This window comes from Nannospalax galili, unplaced genomic scaffold (assembly GCF_000622305.1).
Source record: "Nannospalax galili isolate Female #2095 unplaced genomic scaffold, S.galili_v1.0 scaffold1054, whole genome shotgun sequence".
NCBI lineage: Eukaryota > Metazoa > Chordata > Mammalia > Rodentia > Spalacidae > Nannospalax > Nannospalax galili.
In genome coordinates this window covers 145,741-158,468 of record NW_008335006.1, presented here as the reverse complement: position 1 = coordinate 158,468, position 12,728 = coordinate 145,741, and the positions used below count along the sequence as shown (strand labels likewise).

Sequence of the window (12,728 nt, the reverse complement as noted above, 5' to 3'; positions counted from 1 at the left end):
GTCCCCACCGGGGTGTCCTGCCCACAGCGCTGGCTATGTGGACCCCCAGCGTGGCCCTGGCCACTTAGATGAGCACAGGGCACCGCGGAGCGCACAGCCCAGGGCTCCTTTCCTTTGTGGTGGGCGTCCCAGCTTCAGAGGGTGTGCACACTTTCCTGTCCCTGCAAACTTATTTTCTTCGCAGTCCCCGGGCGCCGCAGCTGCCAGTGGCTGAGATAGGGCGTCCGCTTTGTCTCGGAGCACTCCCCGCCCACCTCCCCCCAACTTCCTCTCCTGGTAACTCCCCCACGCTCTTCTCCAGCTCCTCGCCACCTCCTCCCCAGCAGGCTCCCGCTCCCCTCGGCCCCACGGATGCTCCCTCCCTCCCTCCCTTGGCGAGCCTCTTTGCATACGCCCCCCCGCCCCCCCCGCTGGAGCGCCGCTTATAGGCAAGCGCGGGGCGGCCGGGCTCAAACTGCTCCCGCAGCCACAGACCCGTCAGCGCAGCAGTGGCGCTGCTCAGACCCGGTGCAGACGCCAGGCGGCCGCCCGCGCACGCCGCAGCCTCGCTCCCTCCCCCGGCGCGCGCAGCCCGTCCAGCCTCCGCGGCGGCTGCCGCTGGCTCACTCTCCCCTCGCCAGGGGCGCTCCGGGAGACGCTCGACCGGGCCAGGGCTCCTGGTCCGAGGCTGCAGACCGTGAGGCCGAGCGGGCGCCGGTGGGAGCCACTACCCCGGGCGCCATCGCTCCCACTCCTAGAGCTCGGTGCACACGGGCGATCGCCGCCTCTTTTCGGGACCTAGACGCCAGCTTCGTCGCCTCCCTGCCGGTGACCGAGGCGAGAACCCTTGCGGGTTGTGCGCGGAGGCCAGTCGCCACTGCTGTAAGTTTCCCAGGCAGCCCCGGACCTGTTGCGGGCGCCCGGGTTTAAGGGGCCGATCGGCGGCGGGGGTATATTCCCCCGCGCTGAGCTGGAGCGCGCCACCCCGGCTGCGGCTGAAGCTGGGCAGCTTCTCCCAGGGTAGAGCAGCTGTAGGGAGCCGGACTGCGCTGGAGAAGCGACCCGCCTCCCTTTCTCCGCGCGACGCCGGGGCAAGTCTCCGGGAGAGCGAGGAGCAGAGCTGGGGATAGCTCAGCCCGGCTCCCCGCAGCCTTGAGGGCCCAGTACGCGGGATCGATTGCCCCGGGCGCATCCTCCTCGGCTCGGGGGGGGGGGCGGAGGGGGTTATTGGTGGCCACCCGCAGACCCCCTGGTGCGGTCCATTCATTGCAGGCAAATGAATGAAAACTGGTTCCAGAAAAACTAGTTTCTTCTCGTGCAAGCATTTGCCTTTTAGGGTGACATTATTCATTTCAAAGGCTGGCAATTGATGGGCGGGGTGGAGATGAAACATTGAACTTGTTGGACATGTAATTTGGTGTCGCCCTCACAGGCATGGCCAGTGTGTTAAATAGCGTTGCAAATGTTATAGGGACGAAGGGCGATTTTTGTTAATAAGATCTTTATAATGTTCCATTGTTATCGATAATGTAAACGCCTGAGAACATCTACCTCGTTTCTTCTCTTACGCGATTGAGATCAGGCTTAAAACCAGGAGAGACGGAGGTGTGTCCAAGTACTGGAGGCAGACAGCCGTAAGTGGAGTGAGGTTACTGTAACTAGAAGCCCTTTTGATCTTCACAGTAATAGCAGCCCTTTTCTCTGTCTTTGTAGACACAGGTTAAGTATATGTGCATTTTCTTGGCCATTTCCGTGGCATGCAAGTATTATGTTTCTAGGGGTTTAAAAAAAAATGCTGGGAAGAACGATCCATTTTACATTGAAGGTGTGTTTAGTGACCGGATAAATGGTTTCTGTGGGTATTTTGATGTTTGCATAATCCTAAACCAGAAAGCAAGCTGCTTCCCTTGGGTCTTCAAGTGTACCTTGCAAGATGTGAGATTGTGACAGTGCCGTTCCTTTCCAGTTGGATGGTATCCAAGTTGACAGGCTTTCTGGGGCAACCTGAAAAATACAGGAGCATAAAGACAGGATGCAGAGCTTTGCAGATCTTGTATCCTAAGGTCTTCTGGACAAACTGTTGTCTTAAGTGTACACTTGTTTGTGAATGTTGTTTACAGCACCCTGGATTTCATGTTCCAGGGACAAGTGTTCCATCCATATAGTTATGATTCCAGCCCAGCCAGCAAGCCCTTGGATGCTTGTGTGCCTTCCTTGGCTCTTAGAGGCTCAAGAGGAGACAGCTTCCTGAATATTTAGACAATCTTGTGAGATTTAGTTTTACAGTCTTCTTCAAAACACTTCAGATTGAACACACTCAGTCAAACAGTGGTGGAGCATGCAAGTTTCAAGTGCATGCCTACCTGAATACTTTATAAGCCAAGTGCGTTCGCAGAGGCTCCTATGGGTCATTCTCCAGAACTTTCCACATTGGTAAAGATGGGCTGGAAGGTAGAGTCCTAGCCTGAGGTGGGTGTGATGCCTAGGTCCTCATCATTTTCCTATGCTAAGTAGCTGGAAATTACCAGGTGCTTTGCAAAGTCTTCCTAACATTGGAGCTTTGTCACTTTGTTGCTTTTTTAGTTCTGTTCAGCCTTATTTACTCATCATTGAAAGTAACATTCCAAAAACAAAGGAAAACAAGTTACATCACCTAATGATATGCTCTGCATGGCAAAGGCATCCTTTGTTATTTTATGTGACAACTTTCACATCTGGTGGGGGAAAGTGCAATCTGATGTTCTACCTCATGAATCTGGTAACCCATTTGCATTTATTAATAATTCTTAGAATATAAATAAATAAATATCTGAATGACTGAAGGAAAAACAGCTGAAACTGCTATGTTCCAAGTTCTGGTTGTTTTTGGATTAGAACAGATACAGTAACCAATTATACCATCTACCTTCTAAATAAACAACTTCCTTGGGAATCCTTGGAGGAGCAGGTTCTTAGGGCTTTATTCTTTTGAAGTAGCAGAGGGGTTCTGTCAAGGGGAAAGGAGTTGATTCCACTTTTTAAGATGGACAATAGACATTTTCCATCTCATTGTCCTATAGTTCTCTTACAGCAGAAATCCAAAACAGCATTAGATGCTGCTGTCCTTTCAATTTAGATATTTAGGAAATCACCTTAGCCAATAAATTTTAGCGTGGTCCTAAATCAACAATGACTGATAAAATGCACATCCGTGCATGAACACACTGATCCATGAACATGCCACACGCACATGCACCTATGCAGGCTTTTTTATTTTAATAAAGCTGTGTTTGCATTTTGAACTCCCGATATGTAGGTGCCAGCATCTGTAGGGATATAACAGTCCTGGTGATGGAGTGTTTACTCAAAGAGAGGGGTGTGTGCATCCTTTGTTCTTGTGACTGGTTTTTCCAAGAATTGGTATAAAGCAGGAAGAACAGAAAAAGAGCACGAGTTCCCTGCTCAGAATCTTCCTTTTTATGTGCCACATCCTCATTTTGGAAGCTGTCCAGGGTCAGAAAGATGAGTGGTGATTGTGACTGGAATCTATCCTGTGCTTTCACTGAAGCTTGCTGATCAATGTATGGAAATGTGCATTTAGAGCTCTGTAGTGGTAGAACTGTCTGGTTAGAAATGATCTGTTTAACTGTTGAATAAAGGTCTGAGCATTGCAGGAGTTGGGTAGTTACTGTATATGCAGAATTTGAATCTTACCAAAGGAAGTCTTAATAGAATTAATTAGTAGGTGTTTGTTTTACTCATAGCTTTATGCTGTATGGGGCATTAAAGCTGGTGCCCTCCTGGCGTTCCTGGAGTTATGAGAGCAGGAGGCTTGGCGTTTTAAGTGGCCTGCAGTGAATCAGCTGGCCCAGCATTGGGAGCTGTGAGAATGAGACCCGTTTCCCTTAGCTTCTGCTGACTGACATTTGAAAGAACTTCAATATCTTGAAGCCTGACAGTCATATAAGGAATGCCTTTCCTTCCAGATAGCTCTCTGGCTTTGTTCTGGAATGGTCATACCCACTGCGGAACAGTGAGCAACAAGACTAACAACATCATTCTATTTTGTCTAAAATGATCATGGCTTTTCTGCTGCTGGAAACATAAAGAGCATCACGTTCAATAGGTTTGTTTTGTTTTCTTTTAGGAGTTGAAACAAAATGTCAGTCAGTGTGCATGAGAACCGCAAGTCCAGGGCCAGCAGTGGCTCCATCAACATCTACCTGTTTCATAAGTCTTCCTATGCGGACAGTGTCCTCACTCACTTGAACCTTCTGCGCCAGCAGCGGCTCTTCACAGATGTCCTTCTCCATGCAGGAAATAGGACCTTCCCCTGCCACCGGGCAGTACTGGCTGCATGTAGCCGCTACTTTGAGGCCATGTTCAGTGGTGGTCTGAAAGAGAGCCAGGACAGTGAAGTCAACTTTGACAATTCCATCCACCCAGAAGTCTTGGAGCTGCTTCTCGACTATGCATACTCCTCCCGGGTCATCATCAATGAAGAAAATGCAGAATCGCTCCTGGAGGCTGGGGACATGCTGGAGTTTCAAGACATCCGAGATGCTTGTGCAGAATTTCTGGAGAAGAACCTACATCCCACCAACTGCCTGGGTATGCTGCTGCTGTCCGATGCCCACCAGTGCACCAAGCTGTACGAACTGTCCTGGAGAATGTGTCTCAGCAACTTCCAGACCATCCGGAAGAACGAAGATTTCCTCCAGCTACCCCAGGACATGGTTGTACAGCTCCTGTCCAGCGAAGAGCTGGAGACAGAAGATGAGAGGCTTGTATATGAGTCCGCAATGAACTGGATCAGTTATGACCTGAAGAAGCGCTACTGCTACCTTCCAGAGCTGCTGCAGACGGTGAGGCTGGCCCTCTTGCCAGCCATCTATCTTATGGAGAACGTGGCCATGGAAGAACTTATCACTAAGCAGAGGAAGAGTAAGGAGATTGTGGAAGAGGCTATCCGGTGCAAACTGAAAATCTTGCAGAATGATGGTGTGGTTACCAGCCTCTGTGCCCGTCCTCGGAAAACTGGCCATGCACTCTTCCTCCTGGGAGGACAGACTTTCATGTGTGACAAACTGTATCTGGTAGACCAGAAGGCCAAAGAAATCATTCCCAAGGCCGACATTCCCAGCCCGAGAAAAGAGTTCAGTGCATGTGCAATTGGCTGCAAAGTATACATTACTGGGGGGCGGGGGTCCGAAAATGGAGTCTCAAAAGATGTGTGGGTTTACGATACCCTGCATGAGGAGTGGTCCAAGGCTGCCCCCATGTTGGTGGCCAGGTTTGGCCATGGCTCTGCCGAGCTCAAGCACTGCCTGTATGTGGTTGGTGGGCACACAGCTGCAACTGGCTGTCTCCCAGCCTCCCCCTCTGTCTCTCTAAAGCAAGTAGAACATTATGACCCCACAACTAACAAATGGACCATGGTGGCCCCACTCCGAGAAGGTGTCAGCAACGCTGCCGTTGTGAGTGCCAAACTCAAGCTGTTTGCTTTCGGAGGTACCAGTGTCAGTCATGACAAGCTCCCCAAGGTGCAGTGTTATGATCAGTGTGAGAACAGGTGGACGGTCCCGGCCACCTGTCCCCAGCCCTGGCGTTACACAGCAGCAGCTGTGCTGGGGAACCAGATTTTTATTATGGGTGGAGATACAGAGTTCTCTGCCTGTTCTGCTTACAAATTCAATAGTGAGACTTACCAATGGACCAAGGTGGGAGATGTGACAGCCAAGCGCATGAGCTGCCACGCCGTGGCCTCCGGGAACAAACTCTACGTGGTTGGAGGATACTTCGGCATTCAGCGTTGCAAGACTTTGGACTGTTACGATCCAACCTTAGACGTGTGGAACAGCATAACCACAGTCCCATACTCGCTGATTCCTACTGCGTTCGTCAGCACCTGGAAACATCTGCCTTCTTAAATGCAGTGTATCCTAAAGAAAGCGAGCTTGAGGTAAGAAAGCATAGCTTGTGATGTAAGTATGGCATTGCAGTAGGCTAGTTGTACTCAGAATGTGGAATGAGATGTCCCACATCACCTAGATAGAAGTCCTGTAAAAGCTATTAAAAACCAAAGAGTTTTGCATCCCCAGAACTGCCCATGTTGGCCACCACTGCAACTCCCTGTAACAGAATCCAGTGGTTCTCAGCTATCACTGAGCCTCAGAATTGTCTAAGAGATTTTTAGAAACTGGCCATCCCAGTTTCATTGACGGTTGTTTCATTTGGCCCAGGCCTTAGTACTTAAGTACTTAAAGTCATGCTAATATCCGACTAGGTTGAGAACCCCTGACCTCCCTAGTGTTTGTGGAATATCACTGTGTGCTTGGAGCAAGGCTGGATCCTTCATAGGATAATCCTTTTGACACTCAGAACGACCCTGTAGATGTTATTACTACCTTGCGTAGATGAACAAGCATGATGTCTACAGAGGCTAAATAGTAAGTTGCCCGAGGTCCTAGAACGCAAGGTAAAGTTAGATAAGAAATCCACCTGGGCCACCTGGCTCCAGAGCACAGGCACATGAGTAGCACATGAGTGTCCATTGAGGTTCATCTTGCCTCTACCACAGGGACACTGGGTTGATATTCCAATTTTGCTTCCTCATACTCCTTCTGTACTTAAATAGGGTTTTAAAAATGTATTGCCCAAATTTGTTCCTAGTTTATTCACTCCAAAGTCATATTAGCTTATTTAAAATTTCCCCCTCAAATACACCCCTCCACCCTTTAGAGCATGCATTAACTTTAGAGGATAATCTAGATCTGTTCTCATGAGAGGTGGCATCTTGTGCAGATCCATGCAGCCACCTAAGCCGCCCTAACTGCATCCTTTCAGAGTTAGTCAGGCTGACCCTATTGTTGTGGCCAACAAAAGTTGTATTCTGTGTCATATATTTGAGTACATAATGGTTGTCTTGTGTACATAAGAGTACATTATACTCTTGGCTCCAATAATTTATCAGCCTACAACGTTCAGTGTTGCCCCATGGCTGCTATGACATTCTAAGGACTGGCCCTAGGAATCGCCTCAGCATGTGTAAGCTTAACAGGGCACTAGGGATGTGCTGATTTGTTTTGGGAATTCACGGGCTTACTGCTAATTGTAAGAGAAGAAAATAACTGCTTTAGAGGAACCACAGGGAAAACAAACGCATTGCTCGAAGCTTTTGGCCCTGCTTTCAAACTAGAATGTTACATACATTTGAAGGGGCTTCAAAAGGAAATAGGAACCTAGGAGTGGTTGTGAGCTAACAGAGGGGTTTCATTTTATTTGCCTTTTCTTTTCCCATGTCTCATAGCTCACTTACAAGCATTGAGATTGGTCTCCTCTTCCCATTTCATCATTACTGTTTTTCAGTCCTTTGACTGTCTTTTCCAGCCTGTCCCAGCTTAGCGGAGTTTCTGGCAGTGCCATGTTCTCTGGACATGAGACTCCTCCAAAGGAGAAGAAACCTGGGGAGCACCCAGGCTGACAGCAGCCCACACCAAACTGGTTTTTGCAGCCCTGCTGGCATCTTAGTAATCCTGAATAAACAAATGCACTGCAAGTGGTTATTTCATTTGAGAAATGAATGCATGACTCAACTCTCAAGCAGGTCTAAAGCACCTCCTAGGCAAAAAGTGCCAATTAACAGCACATGAAATTAAGAGTTAGTCCAGAGCTGACTATATCTGTACAGAGGAGCTGAAAAATTTGCCAGTGGTGGTGGTGGTATATCAGAAATGGCTACCCAGAGACTAGGGAGCAAGGTAGTAAAATGGAGGTGGGAAGAGAAGAGGGGCCACAAATGTGCCTCTGGTCCTAGTTCTAGATCTTTCTGGCCATAAGACTGCTCCTTTGTTAAATGTGTGGTTGGAACCATAAAGCCCGTAAGATCTGTTCCCATCAGAGAGGCAAATTGGCAAATGGAAGAAGTGGTAGAGAAAATACCTTGCCAGGTTCCCGCATCTATTAAGTGTTCTTTCCTCTGTTGAGGCCTTGCTCTGATCTAGCACTGGAGTTAGTTAGCTCTGTGTGTCCTGGGGGCATCAGGTTCCTTTGGCTATTAGTGGCTAGTCATCTCTGTTCTTCAGTTTTGGCTCTTCGTATTCTAGCCCAGAGTGAAGGTGTTAAGGTATTTGAACCTAATCACATGCTTCCGGTCCCTGGGAAACAGAGCAAATAAAGTGCTGTGTTATATGAGAAACAACATCCTCTTCACCCATGGTGCCACCAGGGAGAGTCAAGCACATAAAAATTGAGCTTGATAGGGCCAAGCTTGCTGCTTTAAAGGGCGACATGAGTGCCTGATCAAAGCCACTGTTTCAGTTTCTGACGGGGAGAATGATGGTTTAAATTTCTAATGTTTACCACACACAAGATGGTGTTAAAACATTGAAGCTGCTTAGGAGTGACTTAAAGACATGTTCCTTGGATGTTGGCCTTGACCTCCAGCTGCATCCTCTGTGCTCCAAATGTTGGTGCAAACTGAATTAATCCAGAGTTAGGAACCTTCCCCTGTCAGAAAGCTCATCTACCAAGCAGATTTTAACTGACCTCTGTTGCTCCATCAGTGGGTGGGAGAGAGAGACAAAAGGAAAATTACTTTAATTAAATTCTGTTTTCATGGTGCCTTATGGCCCCAACCTGATGGTACTTGGGCTTCCATTTGCTTTGTTTCCTCAGATTTTTTTCTTTTCTCTCTCTCTCTGTCTCCGTCTCTCTCAGTCTCTCTTTCTTTCTGTGTAAATATGTAATGTCTTGAAAGTTTATATTATCACAAGATGCATTCTTTTGGTCTAAAGTGAATATGCAGGTTTCAGGGAGGAGGGGTTGAGGGATGACACGGAAGGCTAAGGAATGCCTTGAAGGCTTGAATCACTGTTAAGAAACAGCCAAAAGAAACAACTAGGAAATGAATCACACTTCTGAACATACACAAGCGAAGAGGAAAATTCAACGCAATTAATGAGCAACCCCTCAAAAATTCCCTTTGTCTGTACTTGGAGACAGCACCAGGGATCCATTCCCAAGTAAGTGCTTGGAATATATTTTAGGAAAAGATAGGGTGAGTATTTTAAAGCCATTTGCAGAATTGCCCTGTATGAATTCAGAAGTAAATCACAGGGACAGGTGAGTTGGTGCCACGTTGGTGGAGTTTGTTTCTAATAGCATCAGTATGCATGGCTCTGAGAGTCGACTCCAGAGAGACCTAGTATGTTGTCATCAAGAGAAAGCGAATTGATTTCTGCCATGATGGATAGTGGAGATGTGTTTTAAAAAGAGAGTTCATTATGTGTGTGACTATGTCGAACTTGAAATCTTAATGGTCCCAGGACCAAGGAGAGCTGGTTCCAGAATCTTCTCTTGATCCCTTAGTGATTATGCTACAGTAGCTCTCTTCATGACTCTTGGAAACAGAAGATGGCAACTCATAATAGCAGCTAGATATACAGGTTTGAATTTAAACATATGAACGTTTAAGAAAGAAGGTAGAGTCCTTTGGACATCATTGCTTCTGTGGGCTGACTGTCAATCATGGGACCAACATACACATGTGTGCACTTTATAAGTAAGTGATTTTACATAATTTTGCACAGTTCCTACTGAACATGTAATTCGGGCCTTTGGGAGTGATACTTCCCAGCTCTGTCCTGACTTTAAATTTGTTTTATTTAATTTTGTGGTTACTAACATCTTAAACCATGACATCTCACAAACCCTTCATACCTTCTTGTTTTGTGTTCTTCTTTTCTTCCTGTTTTAGCTCACACCGTCTGCTCAGTGAGACAATACGAGGTTTCTGCTTTGGAGAAGCCAAGTTTAATGAAGAGAAAGAAAAAAAGGAGAAGTTGCTACAAGACTCCTCGAATACCATCGGCTGCACCTTGTGAATGCTCTAAGTGGACATGAAGGAAGGGGTGGGGGAGGGAGGGTGGGATTTTTCAGTGCAAGTAGCACGTGGTTTAAATATGAATGACTGAACCTGTGATCTAGTCCTTGTCTTGTAATTGTGGATTAATGTCAGCGTTAATCAGCCCCTCAAAGGGAGAGAAAAGCTGGGCCTTTTCCTTTGCTGTACCTCATTCAGCATTTGATTTCCGTGGGCTCCACCATTTATGTGTAAGATTTGAAATGGTTGTCACCTTCCTCTGAGGAGTGAGCTTGAAGCCCCCACGCCAGCTGCTGTTGGAGACTCAAAGCCAGGCGTGGGTCAGGAGGGAAGCTGGGCTGGCTGAATGGAGAATGGGAACCGCTGGACTCTCCACTCATCTTGAAGGGGTTGAGCCCCCCAGGAACGCCTCTGAACAATGGGGACATTGTTGGTAGCCATTTGGTAGATGCTCTTTGCTATTTATAAGTGACTTTAAACCTTCCCTTGGCTGTTAAGAAATGTGTTCTAGATTTAGTTATTTATTGTTTGATGCCTGCATGCTGAAACAGCGTTTAGTGCTGTCTTCACGCGTAAGGACGTGTGTGAATGGTTGTATGTTTTGCACGTTTCGTGGCTATTGATGTGCTTTGCTGCACAAAAATGAAAACTTCGGGGTTATAATTTGGAGGGTAAAAACTAGAGGGCGGGTGGGGGAGGGGTGGATTCTTGAAATGTCTGGACAGAGAAGGATTCCAAAACGGAAACTTAAATTACATCCCAGAGGCAGAGAAACCAGGGAGGTCACTTTTCCTAGACCACCTTTTACCGAGGTTTCGTGGGTATGTTTGTGCTGATGGCGGGTCCCAGGGGAGCAGGATATGGGCCTGCCCTTCTTCTTCCCGTTTGATTGACCTAACTTCAGTCTCAGCTGCTGCTGTTTGGAAAGGACCAAATTGCTTTACAGGTTTTTTGTTTTATGTAATATCCTGAAACCCTGGGGAAATTTTATGGACTAGTTCTGTATATAGGGCGCAGGTGAAGGCATTGTCCAAAGTTTATTTATTTATCTATTTATTTACCCTCGGTGAATGCTTTGTAATAACCACACCAATGGGAAAAACTAAACTGTCTCAGATGTAAGCTGATTCACTGACTACATTGCTTGACCCACGCTCATGGCTCTTGGACCTTGCCATGATTTAACCCATGCTGGTTAGAAATTCTCCATGAAAACATCCATTTTGATACAATGTACACTTTAGTGTTCACCCTTAGATACATGTTGAAAGAGCTCATTGGTACACAAAGGTGACATACTTAGTCACACAATATCAAAGAATTGTAAGGGGTGGCCCCCGTGGAGGGGTTTTCCAGTCCTGTTGGGAATCAGTTGTGAATACATTCTTTGTTCGAGTGCTTGTTTACTAAACATGTGCAGTGGTAGGTATTATTAGTGCTAGACTCCAATAGGCACTTCCCCAGTTGTGTGGGGAAGACCAGAGCTTGGAATTCTGTCAGCTTTGGTCCATATTTCTCACAGTGCTGTGTTTTAGAAAATAGGGTTTAAGAGAGATAACAGCTTTTTACATTGTGAGTGTGCTTGCCTTGTCTAATGACGGATAATTCCTTAACATTTCTCTCCACCTTAGTACTTTAAGCTAATTGTACGTGTCTGTCTAAGCCATGAGTAAGTGGACTGTAGTTGGACCAAAATAAAATAAATGAGCCACTGGAATGAAAACATCACAGAACGTTCCAGCAGTCAGTTCCTGGCCCCTAGATGTGTTCTTAGCAGTGCAAATATCTGATTGTACCCTGGCAGCATCATGTCATCTTGTAGCAGTCCCAGCTCTGTAGTTTATGATGCAAATCTGTCCAGAGATTTGTGTGTCGCTTCAAGGCTTCTGAGAGCTGGGAGAATTTTCTGCAGCTGTTTCAAAGTTGTGGCCTGTCCTTGAATCTTCTATTAATTACCATGCCTGAGCTGGAGGGAGCTACGCCACAAGGGTGGGCCCCAGGCCTGCAGGGAACTTTCTAGATTCCACCTCTTTGAATTGATGTAGGCATTTGGGCTAGCTACTTGACCGTTCTCATCCTGTGAAACGTCCCACACTTTGAAGCAAATGTAATTCACAGCACAGTACACACAAAAAACCCTGGCATAAGACAGAGGAGGTTCTTCTCATTTTGTGAGCTGGTTGCCTTGGAAACGGATAACAAAGGGCGGCCTTCCACTTCTGGTGTAATTGTGAAGCCCCTTTCTCAGGCTTGACACCTGTCTGAATAAGAGTGATTAGAGCTGCATAATATCCCTCTCTTGGCTATTAAGTATGTGGTTCACGTACTGAACTCTGTAGAACTTAGAAAGTGTTCATGTTCGTATGTACTTGTTTGCTACTAATACATTTTTGAGGTTTTGTAAAACTGTTATTTTTTTTTCACGATGTGAAACTGAAGGTCAATAAATTATTAGAGATTTTCTCTTCATTGTGTGTAAGTCTTTATTTGACTATAACATGATTTTATGCATTGGGAATGTCCCTTTCCCCATTTAATAAGCAGAGTCATTTCAAATGTTTTTCTGAATATGTTTTCTTTCATATTTCTCTCACATTTTCACCCATGTTTATGAAAATAGTTTTTATACATTAAAAAATTGGCTTACACTTTTAATCCCAGCACTTAGAAGGCAGAGGCAGGAGGATCTCTGTGAGATCAAGGTCAACCTGGTCTACATAGTGAGTTCCAAGCCATCTGGGGCTACAAGGGAGACCCTTTCCCAAAACTAAAAAATTCAGTTCTCTCTCTCTCTCTCTCTCTCTCTCTTCAGAATCTCACTATAACCCTAGATGGCTGAAAAACTCAGTATGTAGACAGGGCTTGCCTCGAACTCACGGTGATCCTC

General features: G+C 46.5%; 1 protein-coding gene across 1 annotated transcript; it reads left to right on the top strand.

Annotated features, from left to right (window-relative positions):
* The first annotated feature begins 441 nt into the window (after positions 1–441).
* Positions 442–12,310, top strand: Enc1 (ectodermal-neural cortex 1). Its single transcript, XM_008829720.3, has 3 exons — positions 442–861; positions 4,106–5,920; positions 9,716–12,310. The coding sequence occupies exon 2, from the start codon at positions 4,119–4,121 to the stop codon at positions 5,886–5,888; it is 1,770 nt and encodes a 589-aa protein (XP_008827942.1). The 5' UTR covers positions 442–861; positions 4,106–4,118; the 3' UTR covers positions 5,889–5,920; positions 9,716–12,310.
* Positions 12,311–12,728: the final 418 nt, after the last annotated feature.